The 21,324-nt window shown below is 45.1% G+C and overlaps 1 protein-coding gene across 2 annotated transcripts in view; it reads left to right on the top strand.

Moving 5' to 3' along the window:
• The window catches only part of LOC147011087 (dachshund homolog 1-like), a 163,216-nt gene that overhangs the window by 123,733 nt on the left and 18,159 nt on the right, over positions 1 to 21,324 (top strand). For both annotated transcript variants that reach the window (XM_085860518.1, XM_085860517.1), the window contains one exon: positions 4,675 to 4,785. In XM_085860518.1, coding sequence (XP_085716644.1) covers positions 4,675 to 4,785 — 111 coding nt within the window. The remainder of the gene's footprint in view (positions 1 to 4,674; positions 4,786 to 21,324) is intronic.

The raw sequence follows: 21,324 nt of genomic DNA, 5'->3' as shown, positions 1-21,324 counted from the left end.
CTCCTCCTAAACGGTTGTGCAGAAATTCACCAAACTTGGTAGTTATGATCAACCTCATGGTACAAAGGTGCAGGACGGTAAGCAGGTGAGGTTAAAAGGTCAAATACCAAAAATGCAATTACGGGCACATTTTTAAACATTTTTTCAATTAAACTCTGTGTATGCAATCAGCATTGGGGTATGCATTAAATGTGTAACGATATCTTGAATTTGACCCCTGGTTCATGCCCCATGAGGTGGGGACATAGGGTTACAGGGGACAAAACGGGGGGGGGGGAAATTTTTCACTCAAAATTCGATATTGAGTCATTCCTGGTGGAACGTTTTGCCTTCTTTCAACTTTGCTTCAGGTGGGAAGCATGGGGATTTGTGATAACAGGCCATTGACTTCGCTTTAGTTAACATTATTGATGTTTTGTTAACAGTATAATAATAATTAAGAAGATGATTTATTCCTCCACCATCTCATCTGATGAACCATGGTGCCCACATTATAATGCTCAGAGCAAAGAAGGAACCAGACTTGGTGAACACTATCAAAATTGTAACTACGGCGCAATGTTGACGTTGCAACTCATTGTTTTATTTTATCTTTTTTTTTTACACAATGTCGAGACTTATGCTCGTAGAATAGCAAGGTGACCGACTGTAAAAAGGCAACATACTGACACGATGGCAGAGGTGCGGCAACTGTCAGACACAGAGGAGAAGAGGGGAGGAAACACAGTTCCCAACAAGTAAGAGGATTGGGTTTGTTTGGGGTACCAAGGGTTAAAAAAAAATATCGTGGGTATGGATTGGGGAGGAGAGGCTGGAGCCATGAGATGGAGGTGCACCACCTTCTTGAAAGCCAGGAGGTAATTGCGGGATTGAGCAGTCTCCCATAGGTAGTTCCACAAATTCGAGAAAAGAGGTGTGCGGTAAACCTGTAGTTTGGGAGTTTAACCAGGAAGGAGGTACTGGAAGAACTTGTGCTTCCTTACGGAGCTGCGGAGAGGAAGAGGGCTGAGAGAGCAGAGGGAGCTGTTCCACAGTATCGGACGACATACTAAGTTGTTTTGGTAAATACTGTATAACATTTAGGGAAACTTAAGTAATTTTGCTGGAAATGTCGTGATAACATTCCATGGGAATGCTGTACTTCTTTTCTACTCACAAATGCAGCACCTGAGTGCTGTTTGCATCATGTCCGTGATGTGCTGCTGTCTGCCACATAATTGTTTATTTCACTTGGATGGGAATATAAATGTTAGATCAGGTGGAGAGCTGGCAGGTTAACTCACTGGTGTACGCACTCGCCTCTGAGGTGTGTAGCCTGGGTTTTAACCTCGACCCACCTATAAACTACCACCTTGGTGTTTGGTCTGCAGGGCGATGCATCAATGTGTGCGCCGTCCATCAGAGGGACGTTAAACCGGAGGACCCTTCTACAAGCATTGGTTGCTTGTGAACATTAAATATTCCTAGTCTTTTGTGAAGTGCAGGCGAGTTATCTCCGGCATCGTGAAGAAATTTCATCTTCCTGCCCTCACCAAGAGTAGGCCCATCAGCGGTACAGCCATGCTCCCATCAATGATGCAAACAAGCGGTCAGGTGCTGCACATGAATGAATGAATTGCTTTTAATTGAGCCACACCTCCCACAGTTGTTCGCACTGCTCGAAACACCGATGTGTCGACCAGTGTGAAAACCTTCCTCTTCACTACCCTCAATCTCTTTATAAAAGGATGAGTGGGAATTGTCCCCCCCCCCACCCCTGATTACATGAGTCATGGTGGGCGTGTTGGAGAAAACTGTGGGGGGCGGCATGGTCTCCTTAAAGGTGTTTCACCACCTGTTTTAACTCGTCATTTGTTTTTTGAGAATGTTTTTCATCACATTTCTGTTCGTCAGCGAGTCTTCATTTTCGAGAAAAAAAATAAATACATGAACAATTCCTTAAGTTTCATCTTCAACATTTGAGGTGCCAAGAAAATGCGGTTCATAATAGGCGATGCTCCCCGCATCCCTCCAAAGGAATAAGTTAAAGTGAAGTGAACAGTAATTTTATAAATAACTCTTTTGCTACAAACTTAAGGTAGAACCTCAACAACATCAGAAATAATATCATAAGAGAAAAGAGATTATTGGAATAACTACCAGATATCCTCGAAACAATGGCTTTGAATGTATTATGTGCCGGCACTTTGCAATCTACCAAAAGCTGACGTTGCAGTCGGTGTTGAATTACCAATCGTTGATATGCAACCGACCTCGGCATGACGAGCAGAACATCTTCAAGACTTACTGACCGGCCAAAGTAAATCCCAAACAAAGACTTCAAATTGTCTTTAGAGAGTCCTAACTACAACCTGGATTCCAGGCTGCAGGTTAAAATCTTGCACTAACGAAGGAGATGAATGACCCCGCAAGAAAGCATAAAGATTCCCTCGGAAAGAGTATGGTGTACACTGACCCTTCAGGATGCAAGGTCGAGAAAGGCAGGGAGAAGGCAAGAAATTGGCATGACACCTACCTTGGCAAACTGCCTGATATTCCCATCCAATGCTCTATAACCATTGGTCGCAAAACATCACGCCTGATCGGAGGGTGTGCGGATGGTGTGCTTTGAAGAACACCGTGTGGAAGTGGATAAACAGCATGTATTTGAGTTTTCATTACCTCCGCCACCAAAGGTGGATGGAGGTTATGTTTTCAACCTCTGTTTGTCTGTGAGCACGATATCTGAAAAAGTTGTTGACGGATTAGGACGAAAATTGCTGAATGAGTGGCGTCGGTGACAAGAGCAAGCCGATTCGATTTTGGAGGTCCTAATGCAGATCCGGCCTATCAGTGGGATACAAAATGTAAACTGTTCAGCCTGGCGGAGGGATGCTCCCGACCATTGTTAACTTCGAGTGCTGTTCTCGTTAACTTCCATTTTTAGGGAAGGGTGACATGCATTTCAAAAGCAAAAGTATATTCACCTTTCTGTGAGTAGTCTTCAGAAAAACCATTATTTTTGTATTGAGCAGCTGTCTGCTGTTTGCATCACTTCTGTGCTGCTGCCAGGGTGCCCCCTGTATGATAGGGCAGAAAGATGGAATTTGCTCGATGACTTCACCTTGCATAAAATGCCATGGAATCTTTACTTCCACCAGTAAATGCTGCCGGACAGGACCCTGTTTGAACATCGATTTTATCGCAGTGTTACCAATGAGAGCCAATGGCGACTTATCGAAGTAACGACTGAAACTTTATTAGATGTTGAACGATCCAGCAGATAACACCAGCAATTTCCTGCTTTGGTCGGAATATAACGCTCGAGCAATTCAATCACTCGGACACCAGGTTGACCAACCAGGCCAGTCGGTTACGATTCGATTGACGTTTGAGTAGCTACTGCTCTACAGATAACGCCATGTCCTACTTTTTTATTTCGGTCACTCGGTACTTGTAAAATCCATAGTTCCTGTGGTTAAGCGCACTACTTGTTCAGTTTATGGATCCTAAGTATATTGGACTGGTGTAAAAAAACCCTTCAAGAATTCCCCAGCGACTGACCCCCAATTCTCTGGATGCATTTTATTGGAAATGGATCGTTTTTTTGCACAAGGCCTTGCCAACACAACTGGCTGTGGCAGTATATTGGAAATGTCGCAGGTGGTGTGTGTGTGTGTCTGTGTGTCTGTGTGTCTGTGTGTATGTAATATGTGTATCACCGTGGCAATGTCGCTATACCTTGCCCAGTGTTCTCCACTCCTCACCCCTTCAAACGAAATTAACTTGATCAAATGATAGATTTAATTAATGGGGTGTTGATGTGATGGAAGGAATGGTGATCCAAATGGCCTTCTCCTGCTTCAAAGTTTATTTGTATATCCTCATATAATTACTTACATCAACCCCTACCCCCACCACTCCCCCTCCCCCCCCCCACCTTATTTAAGTGCTCCTGTTTCAACCTCAGCAGATACTGTTGTGACTTTGAGTCACATCACAGCAGCACTCTGTCATTCTTCAATCCTATTACATTATATTGAACAATATTTGATTTATTTTCCACTCATTGGTAAAGATAAATGGTGTTGGGACTGTTGCCATGCTTTTGTGTCATAATGACTGACACGATCGCTCAGAGGTAGTGCACTTAGCTTTGAGCTCTCTTGTCTGTTCGATTCTTGGCCTGACTATAAACCGTCAGATTGGTGTTTTGCAGGCAGGGTGTTTCATCAATGAGCATGCCATCCTTCGGAGGGGACATTAAGCCAGATGTCCTGTCTGCTCGAATTCGCCAGTGGACGTTAAAAGATGAAACTTTTTTTGTTGTTGTTGTTGTTGTTGTTGTTGTCAAAAAAGGTATAGTGTGCCACATCCCAATGAAATTCCAAATTCTGAACACATAGGGCATCGGTGACACAACCATGTATCCTGGGAATATGACTGGCATCAAATGCTATGGACGTCCACCATGAGCCATATTGACATCATCAGATATAAAGTTTCATAAATACTCTATATCTGTATCATTTGTGTCAGACAAAGCTTCTCTAAGATAAAGTCGTCATCACAAGGAAACATTATTCTTCCTCTAACTACATCCCTGATGACAATTGTGCACAAAAAAAAAATGTTTATCGTGTGCAATCGACTTTGAAATGCAGGACTTTGTTGTTGTCTGTTTGTTCCCCTCAGCGTTTCATCAAAATGGCTTCCTGCTTTCGCATGCTCTGCCCGGAGTTCACAGCAAAGACGAACACCCAGAGACAAAGCACGATGGCAAAGATCGGCTCACAACGGAGCAAGGCAAGGCTCTCGACACCAGTTGCACACTGAAAGAAAGGGAGAAACAAATAAACAAAATATGGGTCACTTAAGGACGTTCAGTTTCCAAGGTCCGAGTATTCGTCTTGAATGGGGAATGACGGTTAAGTGATGGCGTGATGCAGTTTCATTTAAATATTAATCACGTCTTTGTTGAGGTTGGGCGTTTTGTTGCACATGTGAATCTCACGATTTGTGTCGGAAGATCACAGACTGCAAAGGGACAAAGAAGACTGGGTCAGGAAAAACTGGGATAAGACCGGGACAGACTGTTCAGAGTCTGTTTGAGCCAAGCGAGGCTGACAGAGGCACCCGGTAAATATTTGCAGCGGGCAGCGGCCAGCTGCTCATGACAGATGACATGCCGTCTCCACGGCGGCCGGCACTGTTTGTGTCCTGGCGTTCAGGGACGATAGCCACAATTAACGCAGCGCAAACCCATTAATATGCAAATGAGTGAGACACACAGGGCAGGCGAGCATTGGCTGTACTTCTCTGGGATTATGTCTGTCTCGTTAGCGATCTTGGCATACCCAAACCAACGGTCCACCTTCATGGCTGCCAGCCAGCGACTGTATCAACAATGACAATCGTGTAACATATTGAGCCATCTGTGATGTCCCTGGATTATCATCACTCCCACAGGGTGAGAGACACACCAGGTATTCAAGAGCAGAATAGGCAATACATGGTTCAGATAAATTTTTACCTGTTTTCCTATCATGAATGTCCTGAACTTTTGTTGTCTCCATTGCTGTCTCCTCTTTTGAAAACCGAAGGCGCACCACCAACTACGGCAGCTGTCTAGCAAGGTAAAGCCCAGTTGCGACGTTTCGCCAACTGGATGGTCTTCATCTGGGACTGTGTAGGCATCGTGCACCTGGTGTTAAACACCCTCTAAGGGGAGAGACGCGGTGGCATCACATGACTATGATATGTATACGGTGAGACCTAACCTCATTTACATCATCGCCTTGCTTGTAACATAGTGTGGTCAGATATGTGTGGGGGGGGTAAACTTAAATTAACATTTTAACTTCTATCTCTGCCAAGAGGAAAGAGTTTTATTTTTGCATAAAAGAGGCCATGAATCTAATCATGATAAGAAAAACCAGATGGTACCAAAGGCAACCGTTGAATCACAATGATGTTAAAAGACACAGCCTCTGAAATTGCAAACGAAGCAAAAGGCAGTCACAAGAACAAGTTATCACTGATATAACCAAAAACGTCATCAAGGAATGGAAATAACCGAAACAAGGCACAACGGTTTAAAAAAAAAAAAGGTTTCATGAACATACTGTGAACTGAACAAGACTCCAGAGAGGAAGATGAGAGAAGGCAGAATACACTTCAACATGATAGAAACTTTGAGAAAAAAATAATGGAGTGCTTGCTGGGAGATTCGCCTCAGAGAAAGAAAATGGAAGCATTGGCATCAATATATTGAAATCATCTATCTATAATTCCAGCTGTGTGTGTGTGTGTGTGTGTGTGTGTGTGTGTGTGTGTGTGTGTGTGTGTGTGTGTGTGTGTGTGTGTGTGTGTGTGTGTGTGTGTGTGTGTGTGTGTGTGTGTGTGTGTGAGTGACCGCCGTTTCTCGACAACCAATGGTCCGATCTCATTGAAACTTGACAGATATATTGCTGGGGACCTGAGTATGTGCCTTTTCAAGGTTTGATATTAATCGGACAAGTGGTTCCCAAGTTATGGCCATTTATTTACCAAACCAATGACAAGACACGTTGTTGCATGGACGTGGCCGATGGGAAAGGGAAGCTCAGCCGCGTTCGCCATTACGGGTTACAACGTACGGACTTCCGGATCCATTACGGGTTACAACGTACGGACTTCCGGATAATGATGACTAAGTGTATTCTAATAATTTCTCGATTTCTTTTGCGCATTTATAGATGAACACAATGCCCCAAGTTATGATAGTTTTCGTATTAGAGGGTGTATAAATTTCGGTAACATCAGAGTGCTGGTATGCTCCGAACCAGGAAGTAAATTTTTTTCTCTCTTCTCTTTTTGTTTTTCCTTGCCACGACATTGCGAAAAGGTAAAATACGTTGGCACTAATTGAATAATTGGGTATTAAAAGTAAATTGCGAATAATCGTAACTGCGAATAATATTCGAACTTCCGGGCCACGCACGTACGGGCACTCGAGAGCGAAGAAACGGCCTGTGTGGTTGTTGTTTTTTGCTCGCGGTTTGAATATTTATTTATTAATTTATTATTATTATTATTTTTTTTTTTTTACAGGCACGTACTAGTCTATCTATAATTCCAGCAATCTCTGTGTGTGTGTGTGTCTGTCTGTTTGTCTGCCGGTCCGATCTGATTGAAACTTGGCAGGAATATTCCCGGGGACCCGTGGATGTGCCTTTTCGAGGTTTGATATCCATCGGACGAGCGGTTCCCAAGTTACGGCCATGTATCTGTGAACCAATGACAGGACATGGTGCTATGACATCACGAATGACATCACAATTAATGTTTATTTAATTAATTACTTTTTTTTTTTGAAGGATTGACGTCACAATTCTTCTTCTTCGTTTGGTATGACGTCACAATCGACACTGGGGAACTGGGTATGTGCCTTTCTCTGGATATGTGCCATACCTGGGTATATGCCAAACTCCCAAGATTTGATTATTATTCAAATTATTAATTAATCCCAAGGTTTGAATTTTCCCGAGGGAAACAGCTGTTTCCCAAGGGTTTGAAAGCTGTTTTTTCCCAAGGTTGGAATTCATCGTTGTGCTTGGTAGACATTTGTGAATACATTTACAGAGAGAGGGATGAGAGAGGAGGGGGAGAGGAGGGGGAGAGAGGGGCGAGAGAGAAGGGCGAGAGAGAAGGGCGAGAGAGAAGGGCGAGAGAGAAGGGCGAGAGAGAAGGACGAGAGAGAAGGGCGAGAGAGAAGGGCGAGAGAAGGGCGAGAGAGAAGGGCGAGAGAGAAGGGCGAGAGAGGGGGAGAGAGGAGGGCGAGAGAGTGGGCGAGAGAGGGGAGGGAGGGAGAAGGGGACAGAGGAGGGGGGAGAGAGGAGGGCGAGAGAGAAGGGTGAGAGAGGGAGGGAGAGAGGAGGGGGACAGAGGAGGGGGAGAGAGAAGGGGAGAGAGGGAAGAGAGAGGGGACGAGAGAGAGGAGGGGGGACAGAGGAGGGGGGACAGAGGAGGGGGAGAGAAGGGCGAGAGGAGGTTGAGAGGGGGGCAAGAGAAGGGAGAGAGGAGGGGGAGAGAGAAGGGCGAGAGAGAAGTGAGAGGGGGGCAAGAGAGGGGAGGGAGAGAGGAGGGGGGACAGAGGAGGGGGCAGAGAGGGGGCGAGAGGGGGTGAGAGGGGGCAAGAGAGGGGAGGGAGAGAGGGGGCGAGAGAAGGGAGAGAGGAGGGGGAGAGAGAAGGGCGAGAGAGGGGTGAGAGGGGGGCAAGAGAGGGGAGGGAGAGAGGAGGGGGACAGAGGAGGAGGGGCAGAGAGGGGGAGAGAGGAGGGGAGCGAGGGGGAAGAGGGGGGAAAGAGAGGGGAGGGAGAGAGGGGGGCAAGAGAAGGGAGAGAGGAGGGGGAGAGAGAAGGGCGAGAGAGGGGGTGAGAGGGGGGCAAGAGAGGGGAGGGAGAGAGGAGGAGACAGAGGAGGGGGCAGAGAGGGGGAGAGAGGAGGGGAGAGAGGGGGAAGAGGGGGCAAGAGAGGGGACGGAGAGAGAGGGGGCAAGAGAGGTGGGGCGGGAGAGGAGGGGGGACAGAGGAGGAGGAGAGAGGGGGGCGAGAGAGGAGCGAGAGAGAGGGGCGTCACAATTCTTCTTCTTCGTTTGATATTACGTCACAATTGATGCTGGGGACCTGATATTGCAGGCACGAAGCTGCACATACTGGCAAGCACCTAAGGGCCAACCCCTACGGGCCCGCACTAGTCTATCTATAATTCCAGCAATATCTGTGTGTCTGTATGCGTGTCTGCGACCACCGTTTCTCGACAACCCCTGGTGCGATCTAATTTAAACTTGCCAGCTATATTGCTGGGGCCCTGTGGATGTACCTTTTCAAGGTTTGATATCAATCGGATAAGTGGTTCCCAAGTTATGGCCATTTATTTACCAAACCAATGAAAGGACAAGGTGCTATGACGTAACGATTGACGTCACAAATCTTTTTTTTTGCACGTACGGGCACGCACGTACGGGCACGCACGTACGGGCACGCACGTAAGGGCACGCGAGAGCAAAGGAACGGCCTGTGTGTTTGTTGTTTCTGGCACGCGGTTTGAAAGTTTTTTTTTTTGCACGTGCGGCCACGCACGTACGGGCACGCACATACGGGCCCATGCTAGTATTAAATTCGCAGAATAATTCTGTGAACAACTCTCTCTACAATGATAACTTGAATGGCACTCGGTGGAGCGCATTACCTCCACCACACTGAACAGTTTGTGTTTTGTATCCCACTGATAGGTTGAATCTGAATCTGGACCTTAACCAAAATCGAATTGGCTTGTTCTTGTCACCTAACCAACTTATCCACCTAGTTTTGTCATAACTCGTCCACAACTTTTTGAAATATCATGCTATATATCGTTTTTATGCCTGGTGTTGGCTTTATGGCTGGAATGGTGGGCTTGGGATCCATAGGGTCCTGAGTTTGAATCCCGCTCAGCTGTTGAATTAATACCAGATGGGGTTGACTCAGCCTGTCATCCTTCTGAGGTCGGCAAAATGGGTATCAGCTTGCTGGTATCCTCTGTCGGAGTGGCGACCCGTCCAGGATTGTGCCCAATAGCCAAGGAGATTGCTTCGGCAGCATCAATGCTCTGCACAGAGTATGGTCCCGATGGATGGATGGATCATTTTGGCCCCATCTCTCATCATGAAGAATCACTTAAAATTAAAAGCATCCAGTATCCGGATCTGCATCTTCACCAAAATCGAATCAATTCGTCCTTGTTACATCTGCAAACTCTCCACCATATTTCGGCCGAATCTGTCCACAACTCTTTGAGATATCCCGTTTACTGTCAGACAGATATACGGGGTGAAAACATAACCTCCGTCCACTTTTGGTGGCGGAGGTAATGACATACAATTTACAGGTATGTCAGACATAACAAATACCAATTAAATCATCCCACTAGTGACTACCGAGGAGATCCAGCTCCCATTTAAAGAAAAGCAAGAAATATACACAAGGCCCCTAGATATGAGATCGGCATATAAGCAATCAAAGATGGTGATGAACTGTTGCAGAGGGAATTGGCAAAACTATTTACAAAGTGCTTTGAAGATGGAAAAAAAATCCCCGTAACCTGGAAGAACTTTGAGCTGATATTGATCCACGAAACATCGAGATACGATGGACCGAAATAACTACCACCCAGTTAGCCTTCTCTCCAGTACTTAGAAAATGGTCACAAAAATTCAGGATAGGAGTCCATTATTGATAATTAAGGAGTCCGTTTTTGATAATCAAGGAGTCCATTATTGTCCTTTATTATATTGATAGTTAATTGATCAGAGTCCGCTATTGATAAAATAAGACCCTCACCAGGACTTGTGTTGTGTGCTGTTATGTTTGTGTTTATGTGGTACGTATACGATTCATTGACAACGTAGGTTTATGTTCATACAATGGACAAACAGACTTTTTCGGTTTTATTGCATAGATTCGCTTTCCAATCATATGTATTTTATAGATATATGTACGTCATTTATAGATACACCTATTTTACTGATGTAGATTTATTTTTTATAGTACGTACCTTACAGATGCCCCCAGGTTCGTAGTACGCAGACTTTATAGATGTACTCACATTTTACAATGATGCATCATTGTATAGGTTTATAGATACTGCAGTCACATTCTAAGAGTATGCACTTTATAGACGAACTTACATTGTAATATAGACGAACATAGTGTACTTTTTCGAGGTGCGCAGTTGAAAAAATAGAACGTGTAATACTGGCCACCATTAGGTGGTATTTGTGGCTGATGTTAGCACATTATGTGTGGACAGACAGATAAACAGAGCCAAATGCAATACCCTCTGGTGAAGATAAATATTTAGGATAAGGTTACCTCCACATCTCCGAGCCCACCTAATGTCACATGCAAGGCGATAATGAAAACAATGTTGGGTCATACTATCTACTTATTACAGTCACGTGATCCCCCCTCCCCTCCATCCTCTTGGGAAGGTCACTTAACACTGAACATACGATGCCCCTGCACAGTCCTAGAAGAAGATCACTGGTTGGACCTGACCCTCGCCTTCTGGGAAGTCATACTTAGTTGGTGGTGCCTTCATTTGTGAATTTTGATCTTCAGCGAAACAACCAGTTCTTTGTGAGTCTCCTACTTCAACCATTTTTTTTTTTATCACTTTTTACACCAACAGCACCTTCATCAGCTCTTTCACTTATGATAACTTTATCTTGCTCTTGGTATCCTTTTAACCCTGTATGTCCATTTCAATAAATATGTCAATGGCAGAGGGAGGCAGGGGCTCGTACAAAAACAGTAAAGCAGAGAGGAACGGGCACAAAAGAGACACAGAGGCAGAGGACGGACAGGTAGGGCAACAAAAACAGATAACGACAGACAACATTGCACGAATAAGCAGGAGAGGACAGGCAAAGAAGAAGAATGCAAGTATGAAACAAGGAGGTGCAAAAGGAAAAGGTTGCAGGTGGTGAAAAAGGAAAGATCAGTGAGAATATGAAGCATCTTTGACAGACATGGGAGATAACGATGGGTCACGACTTGAAAGGACTGAGAAAGCGGTACCACCCGAAAGGACTCGAGGGACAAGCAAGATTTGATAGACTCAGCAAGGTGATTTCATAGACAGGGGAAAAGGAGGACAAAGGATTAAAGGTGGGCAGAGATACTACATTTCCAACCTCATCTTGTTTCCCTCTTCCTCAGTCTTTCCGCACGTATTGACAGAATGGCCCAGAGGAGTGCACACTCGCCTCTAAGCTGTCTACCCTGGGTTTGAATCCTGACCCAGGCCCGTAGCCAGGGCTCAGTATAAATGGGGGCATATGAACTGGATGGGGGGGGGCACAATTATTATATTTAATATTTTTGATAACCCGGTATACTATTGTATTCATGCAGCATTGACACATCTACACTGAGGTTGCCGTCGCATACTAACCAAATTGATCTCAGCTAGATTTAATATGTTCCCATGTTTTTGGCCTAAAATTATTCGAATGCAGGAGAGCCGCAACAAACTGGCACATTCACAATGCAAATATTCAATGATTAGACAATTGGCACCAATTCAGGTGCATTTATACAAGGTGTTGTGAAGAATTGGCATTAGAAAATTAATATACCAGAGATACAATGACTAAACGGGGGAGGTTGGCACCAGAATCAGTGCACTTTGAAATAAGATACAGTCGGCTATGACCTGCGATCATCACGTTAAACGATCAACAGCAAATACGACCAAACAAAGCACCAAACAACATTTAACTTAAACATCAGAAGTACAAAGCAGCCGACCACGGCGGGTGCTGACCACAACCACACTGCAACCACAACCACACACGCATCACCAGCAGTCACACACACAATCTGAACTCCTCGTATAGTTTTTATACCGCTGTACTCGCTGTCAGAAGAGCTGCAGGCAACGTGTCTTGGTGTGGAATCTTCTGAGGACCTTCTCCTTCCATTCATTCAGGCATTTACGTGTGAGGTCTTTCTCGAAGGCCAGCTGTACCAGTTGTGCCTTGCGTACATGGCGCATGGACCGTCGATGGTCAGTGAAGACATTCCTCAATGTTGAGAATGAGTTTTCACACATGGCAGTGGATGCACCAAATGGTAGTCCAAGTCTCATAGCAGTCACTACACTTGGCATGGCTTCCAGCGTTTTGTGGTATGTTGAGAGGAGTTTTTGTGTTGTCCATCTCTCTTTTGGCTGCTTTTCTGTCTGTGAGCGAATAAACTGCTTTGCAACCACACACTCCGTTTCACTGATTGTTGACTTTGTTAATGTCATGATGTGCTGGAACAAGTGGGGATCCAAAAACGTGCCATTTTCAGGATTCAAGGCAGCAAGTGAACGGGCGAGTTGTGTGTTGCACTCACTGAAGCGCTGAGCGATCTCGCCAAGCACAGTGTCAATTGCGCTGTAAAAAACCCTCTGCAGTTCCGTCTTGTCATTGTCGTTGTTTTGTCCTGTCGTCTCCAAAACTACAAACTGTTCCAAGTTTTTCAAGACACATTGTGCGTCTCCATTTTGGTGGTGCAGATGTAGAAGTGTGAGCATCGTTGGCCTTGTTCCACAGATCAGTGAACTCATCCTCAGAGCGGAGTTTCTTCACGCACTCTGTAGCACTCGCCACCAGTTCCAACCCCATTAGCAAGTCCATGTCCTCTGCCTGCAAGAGTCTGTTAGGGCCATCTAACAACATCAGCAGTTTTTGTACAAAGAGAGCAATGAACATGAAGGCAGGCCCAGAGACTTCCCGCAAAAGCCCAATAACCTCCATCCTCATCTCTGCACCGTAGGTGCGCTCTGCATCAATCTCCGACAGTAAGGATGTGATATCCTTAAAAGATCCTATGATCACAGACACGGTGGCTAAATGTCCCGTCCACCTTTGATCAAGAAGTCGTTTTAACCGCTCACCTTTATACTGTGCAGCAACAGTGGGCTTTCTGAAGAATCTGTACAGGCAACAACAAACCTCGAGGAAATCAGTGACAGCTTTCTCTGCTGCCAGTGCGTGGATAACTACCAGATGGAGTTGGTGATTTAAGCAGTGCACATAAGGGATTTCTTTTTCCAATATCTCTTGCAACAACTTTTGCACCCCACCCCACCATGCTTCCCGGCCATTACCGAAGCCCCGTCGTGCACCTGACTTAATATTTTTGACGTGTAAAGTCCTGTTTTTGTCAGCTCTGCAATTATTAGGTCTGTCAATGTTTTTGCATCTCCAGCGTCGGCAGTAGCTATTGTGAGGAGACGCTCTGTTGCTTCATTTGATGCCGATACAAAGCGAATGATGATTGATATGTTCTCACATTCAGTGGGGTCCCTCGTCCCATCCACCTTGATGGTAAACCATGATGTGCCTACTTCTTCCACAATGGCATCCGTCACAACATTACTCAATGTGCAGATCAGTTCATTCTGCATTTCCGGACTAGTATAGCTTGCGTTTCGTGGGATATGCTGTATTATTTCGGCTAGCACGGTGTCTTTTTGAGTGTGTAGTTTAAAAGCGAGAGGAAGAGCCCACTGTGCCCGTCTGACATATCCTCAAAATTACCAAGGCTCCCTCTAAAAGGTATCTGATTTTCGGCGAGAAATCCCACAACATCTATAAGAGCAGACACATAGTACCGGATTCTATTTAGCTGGTCAGCATTGAGGAGTGTGGAAATCTCCTCACCACAATCGATGCGCCTCTCATTCTCCTTCCACCTCAAAACACAAGTTAAATGTTCCTTTGAAGTTGCGTGTTTGTGAAACCCCCTGCCTTTCTCAACGGCATGTCTCCAATTCCGGTAGCCTCGCACTGTGAAAGTAGAGTCCACTGGGCCACGTGCGGTGTTAAACTTCCTACATGGATAGCAGAATGCTGCATCTGTCTGCACACTGTATTCCAGCCATTCATTAGTCTGGTACCACGAGGACACAAACGAGCGACTCTTGTTCTGCAACAGATGGCCAGGGTACCGCTGTAGAACAACTTGATTCGGTCTCTCACTTCCAAGATCATCGGGAAGCGGCTTGACAGTCACACCTGACCCCGAGGCCGCCGCCAAGCGTGGAAACTCGGCTGTCTGCACTGGGGCTCCAGCCGCAGTGCTGACGTTGCTGGCTTGGCCAGGTTGGCCAGCTTCTGTCGGTATTTCATCGACATGATCATCTTCTCCTCCTCCTCCTCCTCCTCCTCCTCCTCCAACTCCTCCCACAACATGTCTTTCATCATCTTTATTTTCGTTGGTTGCATTTTTTCCTTTTCTGAGCCATTTTCGTATATCCATCATCCACGTCTTTTTCTCCTGCTGCGAGCTCGTGCTCTGTGATTCGTCCCTCGTGACTCGTGTCACTAATCTCACGACTCGCGACATTTGACGGTTTTATTTATTAAATGATGCATCCATCAAAAACAGGTTTTATCTGCATCATTTCAAATGGAAGCACTATTGCAAACACACATATTTTTAATTTTTATGATAAAATTACTTTTGTAAGATGGAGGGTTGACGGGTTGTGAAGGTCACGTGGTGCACGTGCACTTCATCTTTAATTATGTAAATTTATGTATTTTTCCTTAATCATATTATCATATTATGACTATATTACATTTCTACCTAACTTACAACCAATCAGGTAACCTGCTCAATAGGGCCTCCATATCGAATACGCTGATTGGCTATTACTTAAAACTAAATGATCCACGATATATATATATATATATATATATATATATATATATATATATATATATATATATATATATATATATATATATATATATATATATATATATATATATATATGTATATATATATATATATATATATATGTATATATATATATATATGTATATATATATATATATATATATATATATATATATATATATATATATATATATATATATATATATATATATATATATATATAACCACCGACAACATCGACATTCGACACGAGGTCTTGGCTGCTGGCGTTGGTGCTTGCGTTATTATCTTTTATCTTGTGGTCTTGGACTGTATTGTCTTGCCAATTGCTTTTGGAGATGCGCTGACAAGCGCACACTTATCTCTTGACTGTTATTCAAAGAAGGATATTATTAAAGAACAGTTTATCCAAGAAGGTCTTATTATTCACCACACTGAATATTCATCTGGAATAAGGGTTTTAGTTCACACAGGTGAACTCTTAAACAGCAAGGAGTTCACAGTGGGCGCTCGTCCTTAAACACCAAGTTGTTCACAGGGTGCAACAGGGCATAAATGGGTGGCGTACAAGTGGGGGGGGGGCACCAGATGCGCCATGGGGGGGCATTACACCCAAATGCCCCCCCCCCTAGCGACGGGCCTGTCCTGACCCAACTATAAACTGTGATCCCAGTGTTTTACAGATAGGGTGATTCATCAATGTGTGTGCCGAAACTCAGATGGATGTTAAACCAGGCGTCCCATCTGCTAGCATTCATTGGTGGATGCCAAAGATCCAATGGTGCCATTCGCTATTGAAGAGTGCTCTCTTCAATCTTTGCGATCGAAGGCGAGCTGTTACCGACATCATGAACAAATTCCAAATTCCTGCCCAAACCAGCAGAGAGCATTGCATCAGTGGCACAGCCACGCCCTCAGCCGATGATAGCACCCAGCAGCCTTGTGCTGCATTCGAAAGAAGAAGAAGAAGAAGAAGTAGAAGTAGAAGTAGAAGTAGAAGTAGAAGTAGAAGTAGAAGTAGAAGTAGAAGTAGAAGTAGAAGTAGAAGTAGAAGAAGAAGAAGAAGAAGAAGAAGAAGAAGAAGAAGAAGAAGAAGAAGAAGAAGAAGAAGAAGAAGAAGAAGAAGAAGAAGAAGAAGAAGAAGAAGAAGAAGAAGAAGAAGAAGAAGAAGAAGAAGAAGAAGAAGAAGAAGAAGAAGAAGAAGAAGAAGAAGTTTTTACACTCATGACAGCCGACTGGAACCTTTTCAAAAGAGTCGGTCATTGTTTGCTCATGCATTTGCCATTTGTCCACCTGCCGGCTCTCGTGTGAAAGTCTGCTGTGGCTTACATCAATGATAGCAGAAGACAGACTATGTCTGCAGATGTCCTTCTGCAGTTGAATAACTCTTTCTCGGAGATTGGTGGCAGGATTTGCACTCCGGCCACTGTAAAGCACTTCATTCTGCAAAACACAAAGAAAACTGAAAACCCACTCCATGGGAGTACCTCCTGTGCAGCTCCCCTTTACAGGGCAGCTCACTGGATGACGGGATTGGGGTAAAGCCATCGGGATCCCCATTCCTTGATGATTGGAGAAAAACATGGGGAAACCTTCCTGGTTCAGATTGTGACGGTGTGTGTCAGGGTGGTGCTGAGGTGTTGTCCACCAGACGGCTGTCTCCTCCGGTTAACCTGAGGCGGTCCCTTCGGGTGGGTGCCTGGAACGTCCTTTCCCGAAGAGAGGGTGATCAGCTGTCTCTGCTATCATCTGAGCTCCATCGTTTGGACATCGGTATTGCAGCACTCTCCGAGGTTCTGAGACCGGATAGTGGTGAGATCATGGCGGGTGGTTACACCTCTAATGGTCTGGTCGCTCTCATGGTAACCATACCCAAGAGGTTGCTGTAGCTGTGTCCAATAAGCTGATTCCAATGATAATTGAGGTAACACCAGTCAACAAGCGTATTATGAAACTGAAGATTTGTCACTCTTTGGGGGTCATTCCCCTGGTCTCTGTATGTGCTCAGACTGAGGTGAGTGATCTCACTGTGAAGGACACATTCTATGCCGCGCGTGAATCTGTGGTTGATCGGTGCCCAAGGTGAGATACTCTTCTCATCTTGGGGGATTTTAATGCATCGACTGGCACTAATAGGGATGGTTATGATACGAGTCATGTGTTGGTCCCCATAGGTCTGGAACTGTGAACCAGAATTGCATTAAGGTCCTTGACTTTGCAAGAATTCGTGGACTTGTTGTGGCTGGTTCATAGTTACAGTGCCTACAGGCTCATCGCTGGATTTTGTATTCCAACGCCGGTGGTGTGGAAAAGGAGATTGATTATGTGCTCGTTGATGGGTGCTGGACAATGATTGAGAACTGCAGGATCGACTGGAGTGCTCAGTTACTCTATGCTGACCACAGGTTTGTTGAAGCAACTCTGAAGTTGCAGCATAAATCCTGGAGAATGGTACCATCCCAGTCTTGGCTGGATGTCGGCAAGCTCAAGGATGAGAGAGTAGCTGAGGAGTGTGTGAACATGCTAAGTGGGGATTTGGGGAATCCTGAAGAGTTGTGAATTGCATTCAAGACTACCGTCCTTGATGTTGCTGGTGGATGTCTTGTAAGGGAACCCACCGTCAGGCGAAGAAGAAATTTGTCTCCCAAGGGACACTGGAAACCATTGACCAGAGTCGCAGGGCCAGGCTTAGTGACAGAGCTGAGCTGTTCAGGGAGTTTAGGTGTAAAACTGTACGTGTGCTGAGGGCAGGCAAAGAGCCCTGTGTGCGAAGAATCTGTGAGGCAGTAGAGCATCACCTGTGGTCAAGTGATTCTCGGCATGCTTACAAAGGAATTTGTGAATTGCGTTCCGCCAAGCGCATCCCTCGGTGTATTGCAGTTAGAGCGGAGGATGGTGGGCTCTGGACAGAGAAGTCTGAAGTGGAACCCCGTTTGGCTGGTTACTTTGAGCGGCTGTTCCAGGCTGACCCACCATTTGTTGAGTTGGACGGCAGGGGTGTAACTATCCCTATTGCTGACCCACTAATCAACTGTAAACCACCTTTTGTGGAAACACAGGCTGTGGTGAACTGGTTAAAATGGGGGTAAAGCTTCTGGAATCTGTGGCATCCATGCTAAACTTCTCAAGGCTGGTGGAAATGCTGCACTTGTGTTATTGCATGCAGTTCTGTGCTGTGTTTGAACACAGGCATCATCCCAAATGACTGGAAAAGGAACCTTGTTGTCCCTCTCTGGAAAGGGAAGGGTGATCACCAGGACTGCAACAGCTTCTGTGGGATGACACTGTATCAGTGCCAGGCAAGGTCTTTGCTCAGAGAATTATTGATAGGGGTTGCCACCATCTGCTTGAGCACCAGCGCCCAGAGCAGCCAAGCTTTACACCAAAGAGTTCAACTATTGGCTGTTTCCTTGCACTTTGGGTCCTCACCCAATGCAAACCAGAGTTTTGGCAATGGCTGCTTGCAGCCTAAGTTAATCTCCACAAAGCGTGTGATTCAGTGAATTGGGATGCCCTCTGGAGCATTCTTGGTCTTCACGGCGTGCCATCAATACTGATTTCTCAACTACACTCTGGTGCTGAGATTGCTGTGAGGTGTGGTGGATCCATCTCTGACTTTTTCTAGCTGTTATTGAAGTTTGTCAGGTGTGTATACTGGCCCCGCACACTTTTCAGTGCTTCTATGGACTGGATTCTGGGGAGGATGTCGGAGAGATCAAGTTGCGGTGCATCGTTTGAGAATGTCAAGTTCTCTGACCTTGATTCCGCAGATGATTCAGTCATCTTTGCGGAGACACTGGATATCCTTATGGGGGCCCTCTAGGCACTGAATGAGGAGTCAGAGCTGCTGTGATTACAGGTTTCCTGAGTAAAAAATAAGATACAGGTTTTCAATGACATCTTGGATGCTGCTATCTTGTCCGTACCTGTTTGTGGTGCGGATGTTGAGGTCACAGAGAGATTCACTTACCTTGTTGGTGATATTCATGTCTCTGCCTGGGGCGTAGCCAGGCTGAGGCAGACAAGGCAGTTTCCTCATTGCTCATTTCCTGAAATATGATCTGGCCTGAGCCCTCTGGCCATCTGAGCTCCCTGGGGAGTAAACTATCAAAGCTACCCGGTAGTGCTCTGAATACTCTTATCTCCACTCCTATCACAATACCTAAATAGGACAGTTCACCTCTTTTCGCCTCATCGCTTTTGGACCTCTGGCTAGGCCCTTGTCTGCATGTTGTGAGCCAGAGGTCAATAGATATCTTAGTCGGGCCTGGGGAGTCATGGATTCACTGGATCACGAAAGACCGAGTCGTTAAGTCCTTGGTGCTTTCAGTCTTGCTCTATGGATGTGAGACTTTGACTCTGACCAGGGTTCTGAGAAAGAGACTTCACTCCTTCAGTACCAGGTCTCTTTGGAGAATCCTTGGCTCTCTCTGCTCAGACTTTGTGTCTAACAAGCATTTGCTGAGAGACTCAGCTGAGATTTGTTACCTATATAGTCCATGAGCATCAGCTGCAGCTGTATGGACATGTGGCTCATTTTCCTGACGCTGATCCTGCTCATCAGATTCTCTCATCAAGGGAGCCTCATGAGTGGAGGAGGCCAACGGGCTGACCACATGCCTCTTGGTTGCAGCAGGTTGATCGGCATCTCAAGGAGATGGGGATGGGCTAGACATCTGTCTGGAGGATCGATGGCCAGACGAAGGCCCCTAGTGTACCGGCGGAAAGTGGATGCAGCGACATGCTGCTCCGGCGCGTGCTCCCAAACCTGACCTGACCTGAGAAGGCAGAATGATGCCTGACAGATTAGGGCTACAGACAACACCAACCTTCCAAATATGAATAGCACAATGGAAACTTTCGTGCTATTCATTCTTTAAATGGAAGAGTGTATGTAATACCTTGTGTTGAAGAATGTAAACACACACACACACACACACACACACACACACACACACACACACACACACACACACTTTCATTGTTCAGCATATTTATTTAGGCTGTCTCAAGAAAATGTATAGACTTAAATATTTTAGAAAAAAATTAAATATCAGAGAGAGGAACTATGTTGATATTACGAATACCTAACAGATGGCTTTAGTGTGTAATGGAATGCTCATCATCAGTCAGCTGTTACCCACGATGCAGTGTAGACCAACAAGATGGCGGCTGCTCGCTTGTCCTTCGAGCAACATAAGCTGATTTTGAAGAGGTATTGGAAATCCAGGAACGTGTGTGAGATGTAACAAAGGTGGAGGCCTCTACCTCCCTCTCTATCTCTCTCCTCCTAATTGAAAGACTTTTTTTGACACAACTCAGGTTGTGGACTCATCAATCAGTGATTTTTCTCGAATTTTATGGGAAAAAAAAACTCGATGATGGATGGTTCCCATTTGAGCTCCATGCACCACTAAAGACCATCCATACATCGATGAAAGACAAGGAATATGAAAAAGAAAAAGGACAAAGAATAAGAAGAATACAAATCCTCAGACCTGCTGCATTGCTCTCCCCTCCAATTCCCCCCCACCCCACCATCCCTCCTTCAGTCCCTACTGGCACTCTCGTCTTCTTCAACACGTACATTCTGCTCGTAACATAGCACTAATGCAGACCACGGTTGAGAAATCGATGGGTAAAATTAATGAGGGATGGACAAGGACGAGACAGAGGGCCACAGGCAGGGCAAGGAGAGCTGAAGTAGCTAAAAGGGGATTGTTACAGTTAAGTGTTGGGCTTAATTTGCTCAAAATAAATAATTCACCAGAAGTTTCACTCCCGTACGCACACCTCAACACAGAATATATACCTAAATGTTTTTCTCTCTTTGGGTACAAGTATGTCATTCCACCAAACATCTTCCCATTCTTGGTTCCTCACTATCATCAAATTCAGCATTTCAAAACATGTTTTTCTTATTCCTTCTCTCATTGATATTTCTTGTTTCGAACTTCATTTACTTGTATTCTCTGTGTTGTGTTATCTTTCAGTTTTGTTTTTGTTAACATAATACTTATTCCTCTATTCTTACTCTATTTATCGATAACTTTCTGATTTTGGGGGTCACGAGGAGCAATGGAACTTC

Source organism: Eptatretus burgeri, chromosome 16 (genome assembly GCF_056783735.1).
Source record: "Eptatretus burgeri isolate ZD-2024b chromosome 16, Ebu_testis_v1, whole genome shotgun sequence".
Classification (NCBI taxonomy): domain Eukaryota; kingdom Metazoa; phylum Chordata; class Myxini; order Myxiniformes; family Myxinidae; genus Eptatretus; species Eptatretus burgeri.
Note: the sequence above shows the minus strand (reverse complement) of the source record. Positions and strands in the feature narration are given on the sequence as shown.